The sequence below is a fragment of the Bactrocera latifrons genome, unplaced genomic scaffold, assembly GCF_001853355.1.
Source record: "Bactrocera latifrons isolate USDA-ARS-PBARC rearing strain unplaced genomic scaffold, ASM185335v1 scaffold_192, whole genome shotgun sequence".
Taxonomy (NCBI): Eukaryota; Metazoa; Arthropoda; class Insecta; order Diptera; family Tephritidae; genus Bactrocera; species Bactrocera latifrons.
In genome coordinates, this window is record NW_017535430.1 from 359543 (window position 1) to 379674 (window position 20132).

At 37.7% G+C, this 20132-nt stretch overlaps 5 protein-coding genes across 10 annotated transcripts; 3 read left to right on the plus strand and 2 right to left on the minus strand.

Annotated features, from left to right (window-relative positions):
• Window positions 1–2027: 2027 nt before the first annotated feature.
• LOC108967623 lies at window positions 2028–3823 on the plus strand. The gene is made up of 4 exons (XM_018931174.1): window positions 2028–2188; window positions 2268–2603; window positions 2664–2719; window positions 2788–3823. The coding sequence occupies exons 2-4, from the start codon at window positions 2269–2271 to the stop codon at window positions 3042–3044; spliced, it is 648 nt and encodes a 215-aa protein (XP_018786719.1). The 5' UTR covers window positions 2028–2188; window position 2268; the 3' UTR covers window positions 3045–3823.
• Window positions 3824–3960: 137 nt separating this feature from the next.
• Window positions 3961–5781, minus strand: LOC108967624 (signal peptidase complex catalytic subunit SEC11A). The gene is made up of 4 exons (XM_018931175.1): window positions 5556–5781; window positions 5152–5411; window positions 4895–5072; window positions 3961–4836 (listed from the first exon to the last, which is right to left on the minus strand). Exons 1-4 carry the CDS (start codon window positions 5622–5624, stop codon window positions 4786–4788), a joined length of 558 nt encoding a protein of 185 aa, XP_018786720.1. The 5' UTR covers window positions 5625–5781; the 3' UTR covers window positions 3961–4785.
• A 492-nt stretch (window positions 5782–6273) lies between these two features.
• LOC108967619 (probable peptidyl-tRNA hydrolase 2) lies at window positions 6274–7268 on the plus strand. Its single transcript, XM_018931165.1, has 2 exons — window positions 6274–6642; window positions 6705–7268. The coding sequence occupies exons 1-2, from the start codon at window positions 6469–6471 to the stop codon at window positions 7074–7076; spliced, it is 546 nt and encodes a 181-aa protein (XP_018786710.1). The 5' UTR covers window positions 6274–6468; the 3' UTR covers window positions 7077–7268.
• Window positions 7169–17451, minus strand: LOC108967617 (transcription initiation factor TFIID subunit 1). 6 transcript variants are annotated; one of them, XM_018931159.1, is made up of 21 exons: window positions 17100–17451; window positions 16731–17032; window positions 16536–16673; window positions 16242–16453; window positions 15554–16188; window positions 15101–15481; window positions 14929–15034; window positions 14605–14871; window positions 14190–14534; window positions 13747–14129; window positions 13351–13462; window positions 12287–13282; window positions 11809–12234; window positions 11308–11743; window positions 11101–11243; window positions 10668–11025; window positions 10512–10526; window positions 9115–9216; window positions 8258–8458; window positions 7988–8089; window positions 7169–7794 (listed from the first exon to the last, which is right to left on the minus strand). In XM_018931159.1, the coding sequence occupies exons 1-21, from the start codon at window positions 17297–17299 to the stop codon at window positions 7295–7297; spliced, it is 6360 nt and encodes a 2119-aa protein (XP_018786704.1). In that variant the 5' UTR covers window positions 17300–17451; the 3' UTR covers window positions 7169–7294. The 6 variants fall into 6 exon arrangements, with proteins under 6 accessions (XP_018786704.1, XP_018786705.1, XP_018786706.1 ...); XM_018931160.1 differs by lacking the exon at window positions 10512–10526; XM_018931161.1 differs by lacking the exon at window positions 7988–8089.
• Window positions 17452–17880: 429 nt separating this feature from the next.
• On the plus strand, window positions 17881–18769 carry LOC108967615 (kinetochore protein Spc25). The gene is made up of 3 exons (XM_018931156.1): window positions 17881–18074; window positions 18135–18339; window positions 18413–18769. Exons 1-3 carry the CDS (start codon window positions 17960–17962, stop codon window positions 18675–18677), a joined length of 585 nt encoding a protein of 194 aa, XP_018786701.1. The 5' UTR covers window positions 17881–17959; the 3' UTR covers window positions 18678–18769.
• Window positions 18770–20132: the final 1363 nt, after the last annotated feature.

Sequence of the window (20132 nt, forward strand, 5' to 3'; positions counted from 1 at the left end):
CACCTTTTTAAGGCGGAATGTGTACCAAAACCATCAACTTACCACGACTTTTTTTTTTTTTTTTTTTTTTTTTTTTTTTTTTTTTTTTTTTTTTTTTTTTTTTTTTTTTTTTTTTTTTTTTTTTTTTTTTTTTTTTTACCACGACTTATTTTCAGATAATATTCCTCACGTCCAGTAAAGTGACTACTATTGGTGTGTAGAGAATTTCTTGAAGAGTTTAATATGTTAATCACCACTAACTTCGTCGTTTTTTAGATTCATAGCGACCATTTTAGTAAAACCTTATAATACTCTTTATTGTCGTACACTGTCAAGAGTGACGTGGGAGCAAAGTTGAGAATGCAACGACAGGAGATCTTTCATCTCGCCCTCGGACTTAGGAAGTTGGAACCATGTGTAAAAGTTCACGCAAGTGAGGAAAGTTCTCTGAGCGCCATTCACTAGAAAGAGGCCATAAACAATTATTTTACATACGGCTTAAGCGGCTCACGACTCACGGTCTTAGACCAAGTATCTACTGGGTACCCAAAAACATCCGTTTGAAGGCAAGCTTAAGTAAAAAGGCGAATCATGCCTCCCTAGGGTTGTGCTCTGGAGGCCACGTAAAAAAACATTCCCAAAGAAAAGGTCTTCACGGATGAGAGACCCTCTTTTTGAGTAAATAGCTATGTATAACAAAAAATGCTGAGTACAAGTTCTCAGCTCACTCCGTTCACTTTCGATTCAAAGACCTCGATATATTAAGGACTCCTGTAAGTTGCTACTGATACCGATATGGTGCGAGCATCTAACAGAACATTCGCAAACAGCTTCCTTCGTTGTTTTTTCGTCAGTTTCGTTACGGCCTAAGTCCGTAGAACATTTCCGTAGACGGCTTTAGCAAATGGACCGAAAAATAAATTAAAGAGAGATATTGATATGAAATAACTTCTCTCTTTAAATGCGACAATAAAAAAATTTATTCAGCGATTTGTAAAGTGGTCACACTTGATGAGACTCAGATGCAACGAAAACACCTAGTCGCCAGTCATATCCTGAATAAAATATACGATTTGAGAAAGCCGTCGGTGTGTTGCGTGCAGTGGTTGCTTACTCCGGTCAACCATGAGTCCATTTGACGCTGTTTAAGCGCAATTCGATGAAGCTTCTGCGTAATTTCGTAGCCGACAACGACACATAGTTCCACTGATGCTCACTATAAACTAATGGCCCTTTTCCACGGCAGTCGAGTCTAAGTAACCGGAACGGATCAGGATTTTTACCCGGCCAAGGGCTCCCATCTCGACACCATTCCTCGAAATTACTTTAGTAATGTTTTCTGCCGCTTTAACAAGAACAACAAGACAATAAGTAACTGTCGAAACAGTATAGGTTCCACGGCGAACCTGCTCCGAACAAAGCGAGTAACTTACATACGACGGGCGAAAATCAGAGATCCACAAGATATTTTACAGCAATTACCAAGAGAAGGGCAAAACATTTGCGGAACTCTACTAGCCGGAATTTTTGCAACGATTTGTCGATTACAACTCCACCTTAACAAAACACTGACTCACATCTCCTCCGTAAAAACTGCCTCCGTAACCACAGCATTTTGTTTCTTAGATTGAAATGATCAGTCGCAGAGCCGAAATTTGAACGACGAAGCCACGTTTTAGCAGTTTTAGCCGCTTATCCATCATGAATGTTTAATGCACTGTCAGATGTCTCACATAATGTATAGTAATCTAAGTAAGTAAGTAAGTATAGTATCTCGAAAGTGAATCAGTACCATATTGTTGGTGGTGGTTTGTAATTTTTTTGGCAAACCGTAGCACATGGTCACGGATGCGCTATTTTTAATACAGTAAAAAACGAATTGCGCTAAAACTAAAACACTAAAATGCAAGCAATTAATGACGTGTAATCGAACTTGTACCCCTTAACCCTGAAACTAAGTAAAAACACATTGGCCGTGAAACCACGGCTGCTACAGCCCACTATAAATGCCACCCACTTGACTATGCAGCGAGCAATTGAATTTTGGTCGATCTATTGTCAGGACGTGCCTGTGTTGGACGCTAGTGACAAAAAAGTGCCAGAAGCAATACTAAACGTACGGAGAATCGGTCGTAGTGGTGGAGGAATTGTTGGATCGCTGAGAAGCTGTCTTTTCATTTAACGCGTTTACAAGAAAAACCGATAACAGGTAGAAAGATATACCGTAATACTTACAAAAATGGCTTCAAATTTTAATAAAAAAAAAAATACAAACTTCTCCTTTAAAGCATGCGCGACCCAAAGAACAGACTACCCAAATACGAGTCGGACGCTTTCGATAATGTCGAATATGAGCTCCGCATGACATACACGCTCGAGACCGATCGACGCATTATGAGTTTCGTCGATTCACGTTGGGGCATCGAGGTGACCGGTGGTATTGATCAATTCGAACCATTAACCATTATCAATGTGACACCAACTGGTATGGCACGCAGTGCCGGCATGCGCGTTGGCGATGAGATTACGCAAATTAACAATACACCAGCGTTGGAGCTAACTTTCAACGAAGCATTGGAGTTGTTCCGTAAGAATAGACGTTATGTGCGGGTTTATGTGAGAGGGTAAGCAAATATTCAGTACATTTTTAACTGAGTCTTTAATTTTTTTCAACTGCCCCTTAGTGATGTTGACGACGATGGCGAAGAAGACTGGACCTGTCACTTCTGGTTCAAGCCACGTGAGTACCATAACTCCTATTTGTGTTCAATATTGTATTGAATTGAATATTATTCACTTGAATTGCAGGCAAGCCATGGCGTCGTGACTTCACGCCCATCAAATGGGAGTTCCCATGGAACGATCGTCGCAAGCCGATCTACCGTGAGTCCAACTGTTTCATGGTGCCCAGCGTTATGGAGGAAAGAATACGTCAACGTCGTGCTGCCACCTCGGCAGTGCATAAAAAGGATGAACTTGCACCGCATACCCGCTCGCTAACACCATCGCCGCGCCCTAAAAATCAACCCGGCGAAAATTTGATGGAAACCATGTTCAAGAAATAAAGCTGCGTAAATGTAAAGAAATTGTTGCATGCACCGACCGATGTCTAAGCAGTGAAACGCGTTAGCAATTAATGCAAAAATATATGCATAAATTTGTGTGTGAATTTTGCAAAAACAAAATATATAAAGGCAAATATTTTGTTGGAAAAATTCGCCATGCATAAAAACGCCAAAGATTTTTCATTCCAGTTCCTGAAACAAATATACAGAAAGAAGCAGACGTTCGTATAATCTGCCACAAACTCGAATAATGCACTCCAGAGCAGACGTGAACGACAACACGGTGATAGAGGCTAGTCTATGACGCTATAGACTTAAAAATACTTAGTTGCTAAACAAAACTAGCGAAAGAAAGTAGTTTAATATATTGAATAACATAATAATTTTTTACTTCCAAACTTAAGTTGTGGAATACAAGAAGCACTTGTTATAAAGCTTTAATAGTTGTGTAACTTTATAAAAATGTGTTGAAATAATAAAAAAATTATATTTAGCGTTGACTTGTAACTGTATAAAAAGGGCTTTTGAATGTGTTTCAATAATACAATGGCAATAATCTTCTCTCTCTTGCTCTCATTTGCATTTATAAAGTTACGTGGCTTTGCATAAAAGCCGCAATGTGATTGCAAAAAGCCTACAGTAATGCATACAGTTTCTAAAATCGTGAATATAATAGTAAAGAATATAGAAAAGTAGAAAAACATCAAAATACAAAATTCTTAACTAACTATTTTGAAAACCAGCAGCCGATTGCAGGTCACAAGAATTTCAAACCCGCACATATAATTTTGGTACAAAAATTTCGTCATGCAACCTTCTCAAATCAATTAGTAATTAATTGTAGACAATTTTTTTATTTATTTTTTATTTTTTTATTTTAATTTTATTCAGTTTCAAATTTGAATTCAATCAGACAAATGTGCAAAAAATACAAGTAGAAATTGTCTTTTTTACGTTTAAAAATAAATCACCGTGGGAAATGAAGTCTATGCCAATTTTATTTATTTCCTAATTGAACTCACATATTTATACTGCATATCAATTAAACAAAAGCAACGCGAGAAAGCCAAAGTCTTTAACAAATGCATACAAACTAAATGCACTCACTTATTTTTTAAATGCACAGTATAAAACACCAACGAAAGAGAACCAAAAATTACATGGACACAATTTCTTTTGGCAAATATGCGACAAAACTTATTTTTTCCCAATGAGCGTGACTGCTTTATAAGCAAAATTATTGGCGTTATTAAATTCTTCGTAAATTTTATTTAATGTGCTTAGATAATAATTTAAAAATGCTTTATATATCTTTGTATTATTACGTTTGTTACAAAGGTTTGCACAAACCATGTATATGAGATGTACTGTTGGAATAATTCGTTGCGCGACAAATGAAATGGCATAGCCGAGGATGTACTCAAACCAAATAATTTCACAATCCACGTATAATTTTTTTTTTTATTATGTTTTGCTTGTGTGAAAAGAATTTTCGCTAACCACTTCATTATTTTGCTAACAACCACACTATGGTCTTTTGTTTATGTTTGCAGCTTTTTATTCACTTGTTTAATTTAACAATTCTCTTGCGATTACCGATTTTGGTGTTGTTATTGATATTTTGATTGCGATGGCAATGACTGCTTGCGGTTTTCGAATTTAACTGTTGGCCCTCTGCTACGTATGTGGCCTGGTAGATACCCTTTTGCTTATATCTAACTGTGTGATTTGTGGCTGGATATTATTCGCGATGTAAAAGCACAAATATTGCTAAAATAGATAATATTGCCCACTGAAAAAAATAAGAATTTTAAATTGAAGCAAATGTGACATAAACGAAATTACATTACCTTCACTTTTGGATACTCATTCATAAATATAGTTATTATACCGACATATGGAAGAAATCCTCTGGCACGACCAACAATATCTTTTTTCGTCAACCACAGTTGTCCAGGAGCGTAAAGACCTCGATCGTCCACGTTATTATTATCACCTTTAGTTAGGAATTTCACTGAACCATCTTCCCTATAATTTAAAAGTAGAAATTTTCCATTTCATAATGAACAATTAAATATGCAATTATTTTGTGTAAATTACTACTCACTTTTCATGGAGTTTTACGACGCGATGTACTATAGGTATATCTCTCCCTTCCACTTTGAACACAACAATTTCACCTACACGCACTGGTTCCTCCTTGTAATTTGTTAGGAAAAGCAAATCTCCTCTATGGAAAGCCGGCTCCATACTACCACTGAGTACCACCACTATTGGCGATTCGCTGCCAGTTACCACCATTAGACCCTTCCAGATCATCAAAGCCGATGAAACAATCATCGCAAAGCTCAATATTTGATATAGGGACTAAAAGCATTAGCGAGGGAACAATATTATAGAAAAAATTAACATTAAATGCATTTTGTGATTACAATTGTTAAGTGCATACGTGTAATCGCACAACGCAACCCCCCGCACCTTACTCCTTTCACGATAAAAACATAAATTTACCTGTCGTTTGTTCATTCTGTTAAAATCGCGGAGCATTTCATCAAACTGCAACAGCTCGCCCAAGCCCATTGTAACGTCTTTGAAAATTTAAGTGTTTTTAACTTAATATAATATAAATAAACTTTAATTTGCTATCCACACAATATTTCTTTCTGCAAATTTGTGAAGTTTTTGTGGCCGCTACCACGAAGTCGTCTTCTGTCAAACAACGCCGCGCGGACGCCTTTTGAACACGTCAGTTGCATTCTGCAGGGTTGCAAATTGGATTTGTACTAAAAGCACGAATCTTTAGACAAAATAACTTCTAAAAGTACATATTTATATCTTAATTTTACTAAACAAATCCCGGTATGGGCAGGGACTGTTTTATTCCGTCTGAAATCTGCAAAAAACGAATAATTCAAAAATTAAATTTGAATAAAAGTGACAAAGAATATAACCGCAATAGTACTCAGAGTTTCACTCAGCTTGTTGAAATTCTTATTGGAAAAATTTCATTTTATATCAATGCACATTTAAAACACAGTGGAAATAATTCAAAATTGTTTGTAACGTTACATCATTGCGCACGTTTTTATGTTAATTGTCTGTATAAATGATTGATCTTTTATTATTAAAGTTTTATAACACTAAACTGCATTAAATTCACTTAATAAATAAATACGGTAACGTAAAGCCGGCTGCCGCAGACATTCCTGTCATTGTGAATTGGTAAATTTTATGTCAAATTCATGTGCAATTGTTCAAAATTTTGGAATCGGTGTTGAAAGCTGTGAGAATATTCATTTCAAATCAGCAATTATCCAACTTTTTCTTTTTTGAACTAAAGTTTTAATATTGTTTCTATTCCTGAGACTATAACTTTAAGCCTTTCTTAAAGTTGCCATACAACTCAAACCTTAATTTACAGCAAATGGGAGACAATAGATTGTTGGATACCACGCAGGTTATCAATGGCATTGCAGTACTGCTCTCGTTTTTCGTAGGTTACAAATATGCCTTAAAAAAGCATGATGTCAACCAGGATGCTGCCGGCGCAAGAAGTACTAATCAGGGCACAGGAGACGCTACCACTTCCTCTGAGGGTGTGAGTCTATAGACAGCCTTACCGCTTAGTTTAATAACCAAACTTTATTTTTTGTATTACAGTTTTTTGCTAACTTTAGCAACAATTACAAAATGGTCTTGGTAGTTCGCAATGACCTGAAAATGGGTAAGGGCAAAATAGGTGCACAATGTGGTCACGGAGCGGTAGGCGCTTATCAGAAAGCTTTGCAACGCAATCCACGCCTAGTACGTGCTTGGGAGAATACCGGTTGTGCTAAAATTGCATTACGCGTTGAAAGTGAAGCTGAGATGATGACCATTAAACGCGCAGCAGAAGCGTACAATCTCACAACATGTCTGATACGTGATGCTGGTCGTACGCAAATCGAACCTAATTCGAAAACTGTACTAGCCATCGGTCCTGCAACCGTAGAAGATATCGACAAAGTTACTGGTCACTTGAAGCTGTTGTAAAATGTTTCATACTTGATCAAATCAAGATGCTCTGCGATTAGCAATACGCTTATCATTTTAGTGTAAGCTCAACAGAATAAAATACGCATGCGTAATATTAAAATTTTATATTTAGAATACAATAAGATGTTACTTTGTATATTAACTTGAATAAAAATACATAATTTATTAAATTCTTATAAATACGGTTAATTAAAACGTGCAAGCCTGAATTTTATTTAGAAGTGCAACCAGTCATCATCATCATTATCGTCTTGATGATGTTGTTCGGGCTTAACCGTTTCCATATTCATTTGACCTTCGTTAGACTGTGGCTCATTCATGCTATTTTGTAGGTTAGCACCGATGCCATCATTAGCCATTTCACCACTATCATTGAACACTTCACGCTTCATGGAGACATCTGCAACATTTTCATCGCCACCACCATCTTCCTCGTCACTCTCTGAAATAGCCAAGTCTTCATCTATGCCAACGTTGTCATTACTTGGCATTATTAGCGGCATTTGCGGCATAGGCGGTATTTCAGCTGGCATTGCACCATCAGACATATTGGCGTCCATTTGGAAGTGTGCTTGCGCTTCATCATCCTCCTTACCATATTGCAAATGATTTTGTGTTGACTGCAAGTCATCACCATTATTATTTTGGGCGGGACGATTGCCGAAATTTAAGAAATCTGATGGATCATAGTTGGGATCCAAATCCATTGAATCATCTAAAGGATAATATAATAGTCTTAGGTTAAAAACAAATACACAAATAAATTAAAACAAGCATGCTAATAGATAAATTTGGTGAGCGGTGCATTAAAGTCAGGAATAAAAATATAGCGGGATAAATTTCAAACAGAAAATTAAAATGCTGAACAGAGCTCGGTGAACGGTGGTAAATGGAAAAGTGCAGAGAACCTTGCTGCTGTTGAGTGTAGAAGCCCACGCCACTCAATTGTACCATCGCCTCTGCGGCCTGTTGGCTGTCATCCTCGCACTGTTGCTCTGCACCTTCTTCCTCTGACACAGCAGCGTGTTATTTGTTTAAAAACAAAGAATGTAATTACTTTAAAGGCACTTGAAATGAACTAAAACTGTTTATAGCTATACTTGACATATTATAATAGTTTGTTATTACAAATTTGACACATTGACTTTTAAAATTATGTTAGAAATAACTCCACTCACCGTTGGCAAGCTGGGGTGGCTCCATCTTCATCTCGGTTTTTATATGCGACACATCAATCTGATCCATGCCCATAGCGCCCACAGCGTCCATGCCACTGTCGTTCGGTTGTATGCGTTCGCCTTGATCGAGTATGCTGGCGGCGTTATTCTCATCCTCTGATACTTCCTGAAACTCCTCATCATCCGTTGAACATTGCAAATCTGGTTGTTGTGAATTAAGAAATTTTAAAAATTCATGAACAATTAAAATGCGTACACAAATAAAGCTGCGTGTGATTGTTGTACAACGAAGTCATAGATAATTTGCAAATTGTAGTAGTAGGTACAATAAATAACAATAACTTTTAGCGTGATTAAATTTAAACAAATTTCACATTGGAAATAACCACAAAATAAGAAATTAAAATAACAATAATAGTAGTAGTAGTAGAGTATGTACAAATTGTTGTTGGTGTGAGTAAAGGCGTTAAGGAAGATCTCGAGTCGTGTAGCTTTTTGTCTGCCACAAAAACTACAAAAACCACAAAACTAAAAGTACAACAAAGATACAAATAAATATTAGGAAATTTCAAATTCAAATTAACCAAACATAAACAAAAAAGTTGCCGAAACAAGGGTGTAAAGCCAAACGGGTAACAATTAGGGCAAATCATATAGTGTTTTAGTGAAACAAAAATTATAAAATATTTTGTTTTGCTGTGTGTTTTAATAAATACGAATAATTTTTTGTTTGTTGTTGTTAGATTTGCATTCCTGAAAATTTCTTGCATCATTTGGATGCAGTGTGTATTTGTGGGTTAGCTATTATTGTTGGTATTTTGTTGTTGTTTACAATAGTAGTACAATATTAGTCTTACCTTCTTCCAAAAAGGAATTTTGTGGGTTACTTATATTTGAGGCTAGGCTGTCCTTGCGGGGTCGGCCACGCCCACGTTTAACAGCGCTCGCATTTATTTTGACTAGAAAATAGAATTTGTGTACGCTTTAACCCAGAGTTTTGGCTCATGGAAGTATTTGTTTCTGATTTTTTTAATAATTAAACAATTACTTGCTTCTACAGCTACTCTAATTGTGTGTTCATAGTGGTAAACATTTTCAAATGTCAACAAACAAAAGGGATAAGTAAACGAAACGAAAGAAAAATAAAAAGTGTAAATCTGAGAATAACAAAAATAGGTGAAAAATCTAAGCAAAAATTTTAGTTGAAACATGAAAAAATTTGCTGTCACAATACTAAAGGGGTTGTAGATTAGAAGTAACATTGTTTGCTCAAGAAACTGAAGGAAGTTCTATACCGGACGAAACAGAAAGGACCAATGATTGTCACATACATAACTAACAAAACTTGCGGCAACTGCTGAGGGTTATTTTTTTAAGTGTATATCTACATATATGGCAAATAGTTTAATGGGTTAATATTTTTTTTGAATTCTTTAGCAAATTATACTATGTTCACATAAGGACCCTCATCGCCCCAACCAGTTTATTGTAGGCGTAAGATGATATGATAGGAAATGCAGAAAATTTTCCGACTTTTATGAACGCAATGAGCGACACCAAAAGACAATTTGCCGACAATGAGCGACAAAAAAGTAATCTATTGTTTTTGCAATGGTTGTTCCGACAAAATTTGCTGGTAAGATTAAAAATTTTATTCCATGTCATCGAACAATTATTTAGGTTAGATTGGCAAGCGTTGTTACTAGTGTGCGTTTACCGAACCACTGCCTCGTTCTTGATGCTGTTGGCAGGCGGTACTACATTAAGATAAATTTTTTAGGGGATTTATTGGAAATCAGTCCAACTAATATTGATCTCTCCAATTTCTTTTTGATCTCTGGTGCTTACGGATATCTGTATTTACAAAGGCATCCGTATGTTGGCGTAATCGTATTTAATATCCAAAAAGGTTTAGGTTGTGGTCTAAATCGAATTTCCTTCTATGTTCACTTAGTAAAAATAGTTGATGTTGTATGAACATTAACTTTTGATTTAGGTCGCAAGCACATATTTCCCCGATTGTTGGTTTTTGTCGACTTTTCGGAACAACCATTACAACAATACACAAACTACAATATATGCTATTGAATAAACGGAGTTAAAAAGTATGTTGTTATGAATATTTAAATATTTTCCTACAATTAACAAAAAACAACCTCAATTTCCATTATTAGTAGCGAGCAGAAATATTATATAAGTGATAAAGTGGACAAGAGGGAGTAAAAAGTATATAAAATTAATAATTTACCCATACCATTAGGGCTGTAGCCTGCACAACATTAGAACCCCAAAGTTTGAAAATATACAAAATAGCATATAGAAAAAAACTAAATTAATAAAAATAAACCCATTTAACCGATTCAGTTGTGTAAATAAAAGAAGCAATAAAAACATTTACGCAAGCACTTACCCTCCTCCACGGTGTCGCGTTGTTTGCGCGGACGCCCACGGCCACGTTTCACGTCAGATGGGGGTGGTGCCATATCGCTGCCACCACCAGGTGTTGTGGCCGGTATGGTAATGCCACCAACAAAACTGCGACTAAATGATGAGCCAGACAAATTTAATGCTGCCGATGATGTTGAAGGACGCTCATTACCTTCTACATCTATAAAATCATTTTCCGGTGTACTCGAGCGACTTGTACGGTGTGGGAAATCATAGTCTTGATCGTCACCGCCCCAAGTATCATCCAGTTCGGCGTCGGCGCGAGCACGCTCTTGCACTTTGCTGATGTTTTGCTCGAGTTGACCGCAGTGATCGGAGAACTACGCGGAAGAAATTGATAGTTTAATAAAAAACAAAAATTGCAATAAATAAATTTTGAAACTGCCGTTATTTACCTCCTCCAGTTGTGTGCGGGCGAAATGCAGCAAATCTTTGGCGTTTTTGGTGAAGCGTGACTCGCTGCCATTGTACTGCTCACAGTTGGAGGCAATTAGCTCAATGTCCGCCAAGAACTCGGCGCGTGAGTGATAACGATGCGCTGTACAAAATAAATTTTCGTTATAAAATAATCAAATTTTTACATTTAATAGATTTCCAATTACCCTCCACATTTTTGCCAATAGTTTCCAGGTCCATGGGACGCTTGATGATTGTATAGTAATCGCGCACTTGCTTCTTATTGACAGGCTTCAAGAAGGGCCAGCTTTCTTGCATCAATTTGATCTTGCCATGTAATTGTTCGAAAATGAATGACAGCGCCACCTGATCGTTATCATCCAGCAGTGGATTAATAGCCTTCTCCAAACGCATTAGCTTGTCTTCCTTCTCGGCCAATAATTCGAAACAACTCTGCAGCATGCGTTGTGCAGCAACGGTGAACGAGCTGCGTGCTCCATTGTATAGAGTTGAATTTTCAACAATTTGATTAAGATCAGCTAAGAACTCTTCGCGATTATGATAGCGACGTTGACGTATGTAGTCGCGCATAGTTTGTAGATCCATCGGTTTAGTGACAATGCGATAATAGTCCGGTACAAGCTATATGAAAAGTTATCAAAATTTTATAAGCACATGTATACTTATATATAGTTAAATAAACACACCTTTGCATTAACGGGAAAGAGAAACGGTGTCACATCCGGCATGGAACGCAACTCATTGAGTATTTCCTCAAGTATAGAAGATAAGACCACCACCGGATCCGTACGTCGGCGATTTGCTGTTTTATTGTGACGTTGCAGATAATCGCAATGCAAGTCACCGGCCATGCGTCGCTTCTTCTTGCCCACCGATTCTTTGGGCACCTTCAACAGCAAAGTGCGACGTCGCACATCTTCGTGACGCTTAAGCACCTTACTGCTCAATGTCACTTTGGTGCCATCCACATTCACCAGATCATCGTCCTCGCAGTTGAGCTCCTTCTCCACTTCCTCCTCCTGCTCTTCATTAATACTCACATTAGATGAGTTCAAAGGACCTTGTAGGCCAGTATAGAGCGGGCAGGCTTTATTTGTGCGCATGTGACCAACCTAATTTAGAATAGAGGTTATGTCAGTTTAACTTTAGTAAATTGTAACTTACCTGTCCACAAGCACCACACTTGAGCTTCAAGTCCGGCTTCAATTTGAACTTCTTGCGAGAGGGACTGACTTCTTTGTGTGGTGTGTCGCGTTCTTTATGCGATGAGCCACCAGATGACTTGGGATCACCCAGCGAGGTGGGCATGCCACCTGGCTGCAACTTTTGATTCTGCGCCAGCAATGCAAGTCGCTCGCGTTCTTGATTACGTTTAATGCGTCGCAATTGCTCCTGTATGCGTCGTTTCTCACGTTTCATTTCCTCCTTCTGCTGTTCGTCCAATGTCGCAAATTGTTTGATGAATTGTTCATCTTTCGTGGTGCGTATCTTCATGTAGGCATCAATAACTGGCTGTCGGCGTACAATCTCCACACGCGTATATTCCTTGCCCTCGCTATCCTTGAAGGTGCGTGTTATTTTAAGTATACGTCCCTGATTGGGATTCGACACCGGCTGCTGTGAGTTGTCCTCTTTGCCGTCTTTCGATTTGCCACCCTTTCCACCCTCTTGATCTTCCATAATCTTTTTCAACAACTCCTCGCGCTCTTGCTCCTCGCGTTCGAGTGACAGTTGTGTGGATGTCTTCTTATTTGACAGCATATTTTCCAAATTTTTACCCAGCTCTTCAAGATCCGACTCTTCTGAGGCTGAAGACTCATCTTCATCCGTGGAAAGTACCTCCGAACTAGCCAGCACACGATTTTGTAGATCGAAAATACGCTGGCATTCCTCTTTGTAACGTTCCTGATGCTCGGCGATCGAAAAGCGATTACCACGCGAAAATTTGTCCATACCCTGTTCGCCGGCTTTGGCTTTCTCGGTTGAAAGTGTGCGCACCACATCGATTACCTCCCAACGTGACAATTTTCGTATCTCCTCTTCAGGCACTTTGAATTTACGCAGCAACTCTTTAGCACGCTGCAGCGGTAGACGACGCAAATCGGCGTCGGTGCCGGTGACCGTACGCTTCGGCTGTGACTCCTGCTCCTCTTTGGTTTGCTGCTGGTAAAAATGGAAGGTGGTTAATATAAAATATATTTGGAGTGTTTAGAGTTTCAGCTACGCACCGTGGGCTTATTAGGCACGCGCACATAAGAAAAGCCTTCACCACAGCCGGTGGGATCGGCCGGTCCAGTCAGCTGGAGCAGACACTTGCCACGCATCGCTTGTATGTAAGCGCTGTAAGTAGTAAAAACAAAAAAAAGTATGTATGTTGTTGTTATATCCGAAATCAACCCTGAAGTAATGAACTTCAACAACAGCCGGTTCTACGTTAACGGAATTGAGCCAGCACAATAACTGTAATTTCAGCGATATAAACCTGCTTAGCTCGATAAGTAGAAGTAAGATCCTTGCAGTAATTTGCAGTTGACAATCCTGGGCTGAATAAAATTCCGTTTCCGTTCCGGTTACGTAGTCCCCACTATCATGGAAGGAATTTTATATTTTTTATGCCTGCTTACCGCGTGGTATTCCACGGTGCCACTTTCACTTCATCGTCCAACTTCAGTTGCGCCTCCTCATCGTCATCCTCTTGTGGCGCGAATAAGAACTTCTCACCATAACCAGCATCCTTCAAGCGTTGCTCGGCCGCTATCATGCTAAAGAATGCGCAGCATTGCTCTGGCGAGACCATTGCACGTATTTCTTCCTCGGACGGCAAACGGAATTCCGGTTTGATAACCCACCAGTTAGAGTCCATGCCAGTACGTTTGAAGTCGGCACACTGTTTCAAGCGCTTACGTATGCTGCTCTCCGAGTGCGCCGGAAATGCACGCTTTATATCGTCCATACGTATGCGCCGGGGATTGTCGCGGCTCTTCCAGAATAGGCGATAAATGAACACCTGAAATCGAGGAATAACTAAAATACAAATTTTTCCGCTAAAATTAGTGCGTCTTCATACCTGCAAGAAGTCTCTTGTGAAATTATTAGCGCGTTTTGAATTCGGACCCGGCACTTCGTAAATCGGGCACTCTTGACCCACTGTAAATAGCGCATTTATAGCGCGTATCCAATAGTTGCTGCGATTACGGATAACAAGAAATTCCGTCGGATTGATATTGTGTGGATAGATCGGTGCACGATACATATTGTTCTCCAGCGCTTGTATACACTGGCCGGGATGTATTATGCCTAGGAAGGGACTGGTATGCGCAAAGGCCACTTCGCCATATTTAAAGTCTTGCGGACCATTATCCTTTGCCGCCTTGCGTTTGTAATAGTTTTTGATCTTGGAGCACATGCCGACCTTATCAAAAAATTAAAAATAAAAAAAGTATGAGTGCCAAAGCTAATCAAAAAACGAAAGTAACACGCACTTGATTCATTAAAGGTGGATGTTCCTCACAAAATTCACATAATATAATATCACCATCTTTGCCGCTTAAATCTTCAGGATTACGCATGAAGAACACGTCACCACCACCGGACGCAATGCGCTCCACCTCGCGTTGTTTGGCCTTTTTGGCGATATACTTAAGCAGTGGCAGTACAGCATGTGGACCAGGTGATGCTAACGGACCATGCGAGAAACGTTTCAGTGGTGGACGATGGAATGAACGCAGTTTCATAGGACCCATATATGTCTAAAAAAAAAAGAAATTGCCTGCAAAAAACTGGTTAATGCTTAAAATTATACATACCGGTATAAAAGGCGAGCGTAGCTCAACTACTGGCGTGGAATGCTGTATTAAATTGCCGCCGCCCACTTTAAGTCGCAATGTTGGCTCAGTCTTAGGCTGATAGTAGCTGTTGGGAGTTCACATGGAAATTACAGTGTATATCTTAAAAATAGATCATTTAGCCACAACTTACGAATCGTTTGAAATATTGAAGGGGTCACGATCTGGACTCTTGGGCGGTGGCGGTGGCGTGTCCTCGGCCAGCACATTGATAACACCTGCTTTGCCTAACAAAATCTTCGATTTCTTAACATGTGGATGTGGTATTTTGATTTTCGGTGGTGGTCCAGTATTTTTGCTAATTTTCGATGGATCAATGTCATCCGGTATACCGAGTATAATATTCTCATCATTCGGATCAAGCGTGAGCACTTTCGGTTTTGGTAATTTTGTCATCTGTTCGGCATCCCAGATGATCTCATCCTCCCATTTGCCGTAAATCAATTCCTCATTCTCCACCGGAAAGATGCTGTACCAGGTGTCGTCCACTGCTTCGGGCGCTTTACTTTGTAGGCTGAAATATTTTCCATTTCAAATTTTCATTAAAAAAATATTTCGCGAAAATTTAACTTTTCTTCATACTCACATCTGATTAGCCTTTTTGCTCGAAGAAGAGCCACCTTGAGCTTTGCCACTACCGGTGTTTCCCGTTACGGGCATTGTTTTGCCCGGCTGGCTGAAAGCGCCGGCTGTGCGAGAGCCACTTGATGGTAGCCAGCCTGCGGCGATTGTTTTTGAATTCAATTTCTGCAATACTTTCGCTTTGATATCGTTGCCATCCCACACAACCTCATCTTCCCAATGCAGTTGCGAAACCATTAAAAATGCATCGTCGGCAATGGGTTCACCTTTGATCTCTACATCTTCTTCAATTAGCGCTAAAGCTTGTGAGTCTGTTACGACACCTTTTTGTGGCGTACCAGATGGTTTTGTTTTAAAGCCGTAATTGAAACCTTCCCCAGAATCCGGCACTTCTAGCATATCATACCAAATTTGCGCCGGTCCGTAACGCCAGTCAGCAATTTTGGGTTTACTATCACTATTATCGCCGCTCTCGGGGCCCTCGGGTTTGACATCTTCATTATTTGTAATGCTCAATAATTTATCTTCGTCATCGGAAACGCATTGATTTGGCATTGGGTCGGGACCGTAGTGCAATCCGAATCCTTTTTTCTTCGGCTCTTCTGAATCGCTCGTGGAATCGGAACCAGTATTCGGATTCTAAAAGCATAAATAAATAAAGACTTTGATTTTTTTTAGTGCAAAGTACCCACCTTCACATCACGTGAGTGCTTACGCCGTCGCCTTCTTTTCTTCACACTACGCCAAATCTGTGGCAAGCTTGAAGGTTTTCCCGGTCCAAAAAGTCGTGAAAAACGCAAAACTTTATCGGGGCGGAAGTCTGGAAATAATTCTCTCACATCTACATTGGCGTATTTCGACGGCAGCATATCCGCTAAGGGTGTATCCAACTTGCGTTCTGTTGCTGCATTGTGAAAATGAAATTATTGAATAAATAAATAAAAATAATTTTTTGGCGAGGTTCTTAATTTTTCGTGTAAGCATACGTTTTTCTAATTTTGTGTCGCCATTTGCACTGTCTGGTCCATTCGTTTTAGGTACACTGTCAATATTATTGCCGGTTGACATGTTGCGTATAGGTGCAAGCGGTGGAGGCATTAGTTCCTTATCGTCTTTGGTTATACCTAATATGATATTGAAATTGTTTTTAAGTTATATTTGCAAGTTTTAATTTAATTTACTTGAAGCTTCAACTTTTGAGGCCGGTATTGCGTCCTCAAGATCTTCAAGTATGCTTTGTTCATTCGAAGGAGGAGTGCGCGGGCAATCTTCTGATAGTTCTGTTATATCTGAGTAATCTATTGCACTGTCATCTTTGACAATTTCACCATCGTCTTCATTATCAGCTTCATTCCCATCGTTATTCGTAAAACCCGCTTTTAAGGCATCAAAATCACTCATTGGATGTTTAGGATCATCAACGTCATCCATTTCATCTTTTTCGGTATCTATTACTTCGTTTAACATTGAGTTTAGGCCCAATCTGTATATATTTATTACCATAAGAAAATAAAATAAGTATTGCTACGTCTGCTGCTGGGTATACGTACTTGGACAAAGAAGATATGTGCTCACGAAATTCTGGATCGAATGCGTTGCCGGCATCATCATCCATTAATTTTCCTTCCGAGTCTATATTACCAAATAATATGCCTGTCAAGTCCATTCCAAAACCACCACCGGCGTTGCTATCAGCGGAGCCCCCACCGCCACGACCGGTCGAACCATCATCATCGCTATCCGAACTCATATTGCAGAAGTTGCACGATTTCTCGTATATTTATGCAGCGATAGGCATATATGAATGGAAAGAAACTAATTCACTAATTATTTTATAAAACAAAACTAAAATATTAAATGAAGAACTATTATTTTCACAGAAAACCAAAATCAACTTTCCTGGCAAAACATGTAAAAATCAGATGTAAGAATTCTGCGATGTTGCCATATTACATGTGATATTATTATTACAATTAGAATTAGTACTAAATTCTTAATATATTAAGCGAAAGAGTTTCAGTTACTTATCATAAAAAGTTATATACCAAATTAATTGATCGTATAACAGCAATAATTAGCATAAGAAGTGAATTTCCGGATCTAAATTTAATAAATTGTAAAAACGCAATAACGATCATAACAAATGAATTTAAGCACGGATGTTGCTAAATTTAGTAGTTAACCATATTACCGAAGCACAAGCTAGATTCCTACATAGTGGCAACGCAAAAATTGTAGTTTGGTAGAGCATGGCAATACCGCTCGGCATTTGTTTATAAGCTGTCAGTGCCATATTTGTTTTGCTAAGTAAAATCGCGTCTCTCTGACATATTTGAATGGTTCTTTATAACGACGACCTTTGAAGTGATAAATTGTTTATAAACTTTGTTGCCCGTTCATAAACTTCAAAATGTTAAAATATGATTATGGAAAACGCATCAAAGCAATGATAAATCGTGAAATTGGATTGGAAAAACGAGAAGTTGCTATAAGCAAATTGAGCCATAAATATCACGAAAATCTATGTAAGTACGGATTCCTGCTGTGTAACATGCGTTTTTACTAATAGACTAAAATAATTTTAGATGACTTAGAAACGCGACTTCATGAACAAAATGCACGATATGATAGAATAAAAAATAAAGTAAAAAAGGAAACTGAAAAATGCAATGAGATACAAAAAATTATAGACGACTGGAAGAAGCGAATATCAGAAATGCAAAACGAAGCTCAACGCTGCGTAGCTGAGGCAATACAAAACCGCCAACAATTAATACAGCAATTGGATGAGTAAGATAATTTGCGCTCATTTTAAATATCGGTGTCAAATGATTTAATAATTACTTATATTTTTTTTACCTAGAATACATACATTAAAGTTAGCAACCAATACGTACATTAATTTGAACGCACTTCCCGAACGCATACAAGGAGTTTTTGTACAAGAGACAGAAGTTCAAAGGTGTTGGCACCCTTTTTGCTTTGAACCTTTAAGTCACACGCCAGAGGAAGTGCGACAGATTATTTGGGGCAGTTCAGAAAATGCTGTGGCCTATAGTGAAGCATGGGAGCGTCTGGTATTCCGTTCGGTACGCGAAATGCTGTTGCAATCAAATAAGGACAGTTAATTCGTTCTTTAGTGGTCTCTGTTTTATATGGTGTTTGTAACATAAGTTAATGTAAGTTGTGCATATATAATATACAAATATTTTATTATATTAAGTAGTTTAATAAATTAAACATGAATTGAAAATATATTTATTTCTTAACTTGTTATATCGGAATTTCACAGGTAAGATTGATTTAGTTGCAGTTTGTTTAGTTTTGTAAATATGTAATTTTATTTCAAAGAAGATTTATTGAAGTATATCTATACCTCGGTTTACGTGATTTGTATTTTGTTTTTGCATTAAAAGGGAAATCCCCTCTTTTTTGTGCTTAGTCAAAGTATTACAGAATAGCATGTAATATGACAGTAGTAGTATGTTTTTGTTAGCTGAGTATAATTATTATATTATAAATTATTGTTGAATTATATATTGCATGTCCAGATGTGTGCATTGTCACTAGAAATTATAGGGAATTCGACTACAAACCGATTTCATTAAATAAGCTTGCTCTCGCAATATTTTGGTTCAATTTAACTTTGCAGTGATTATATATTATACACATATGTACGTGTATATCTAATAGTTATCAAATATTTTGTAGTTTTGAACTTAGCCATTATATAGTAGGTATACATCGTTATAACCAGATACCACCTAATCTCACATTTCACATTTAAAATGGCAAGATGTTCGAGTTTATGTTTTAAAAAGGTGAAATTGTGTTTGAATCTTAACCACTTGAAAAGAGGATGACGATTGGATTATAAAATAGAATAAAAATAAAAATAACATTTATATTTTTGAAATTAAAATTAAGAATACTATAATTAAATTGATATGCAGATCACATATGTATCTCTGTACATAATCTGCATTTGAACACATAAGTATACTTACAACAATGTATATTCAATCCATGTATGACGAACTAATTTGAATGAAATTAGGTAGATAATATTCAATTGGCATCGCCTTCTTGTTTTTTTTTTTTTTTTTTTTTTAATAAGGTACATCTATATAGAAACACATTTGTTTTAAATTTTAATAAATTTCTTAACTTTGCAAGAGATGAATTAAGCAACACTGGATATACCGTTCAAGTATCAATTATTGTTTGGTGAATATTCTAATTAAAAGAAACAGTACAATCACCGAGGAAATTGCTCAGACCTTACTACTATAGCATATATGTATGTAGCTGCTATATAAACTTCCTATGGTATAAAATATCATGGGTGAAGGGTATTATAGCATCTATGCAACCGAATTTAACGTCTTTTCTTGCTTTATTTGAATTCATACCGAATATTTATGTATGTAAATCGTTCAATATATGATTTATCTTAATAATATTGGGTAGAAATATACATTTATTTTATTTTATATTAGCAGAATGTATAAGTAAATAAAATCGGCCGACATTTTTCCCAGCTGCAATGTAGAAGTTTACAACTTCCGCTTGATTTTATACCG

Bases quoted from the DNA above. Each gene is read 5' to 3' on its own strand.
- LOC108967623 (XM_018931174.1), top strand. From the start codon at position 2,269: ATGCGCGACCCAAAGAACAGACTACCCAAATACGAGTCGGACGCTTTC. The intron at 2,604-2,663 runs GTAAGCAAATAT...ACTGCCCCTTAG, and splicing joins GTGCGGGTTTATGTGAGAGG to TGATGTTGACGACGATGGCG. The intron at 2,720-2,787 runs GTGAGTACCATA...CTTGAATTGCAG, and splicing joins TCACTTCTGGTTCAAGCCAC to GCAAGCCATGGCGTCGTGAC.
- LOC108967619 (XM_018931165.1), top strand. From the start codon at position 6,469: ATGGGAGACAATAGATTGTTGGATACCACGCAGGTTATCAATGGCATT. The intron at 6,643-6,704 runs GTGAGTCTATAG...TTTGTATTACAG, and splicing joins CTACCACTTCCTCTGAGGGT to TTTTTTGCTAACTTTAGCAA.
- LOC108967624 (XM_018931175.1), bottom strand. From the start codon at position 5,624: ATGGGCTTGGGCGAGCTGTTGCAGTTTGATGAAATGCTCCGCGATTTT. The intron at 5,412-5,555 runs GTAAATTTATGT...TAATGCTTTTAG, and splicing joins ACAGAATGAACAAACGACAG to TCCCTATATCAAATATTGAG. The intron at 4,837-4,894 runs GTAATGTAATTT...TATTTTTTTCAG, and splicing joins ATGAGTATCCAAAAGTGAAG to TGGGCAATATTATCTATTTT.
- LOC108967615 (XM_018931156.1), top strand. From the start codon at position 17,960: ATGTTAAAATATGATTATGGAAAACGCATCAAAGCAATGATAAATCGT. The intron at 18,075-18,134 runs GTAAGTACGGAT...AAATAATTTTAG, and splicing joins TAAATATCACGAAAATCTAT to ATGACTTAGAAACGCGACTT. The intron at 18,340-18,412 runs GTAAGATAATTT...TTTTTTACCTAG, and splicing joins TTAATACAGCAATTGGATGA to AATACATACATTAAAGTTAG.
- LOC108967617 (XM_018931159.1), bottom strand. From the start codon at position 17,299: ATGAGTTCGGATAGCGATGATGATGGTTCGACCGGTCGTGGCGGTGGG. The intron at 14,535-14,604 runs GTGCGTGTTACT...TTTTTTGATAAG, and splicing joins ATCCACCTTTAATGAATCAA to GTCGGCATGTGCTCCAAGAT. The intron at 7,795-7,987 runs GTTCTCTGCACT...ATTATCCTTTAG, and splicing joins CTACACTCAACAGCAGCAAG to ATGATTCAATGGATTTGGAT.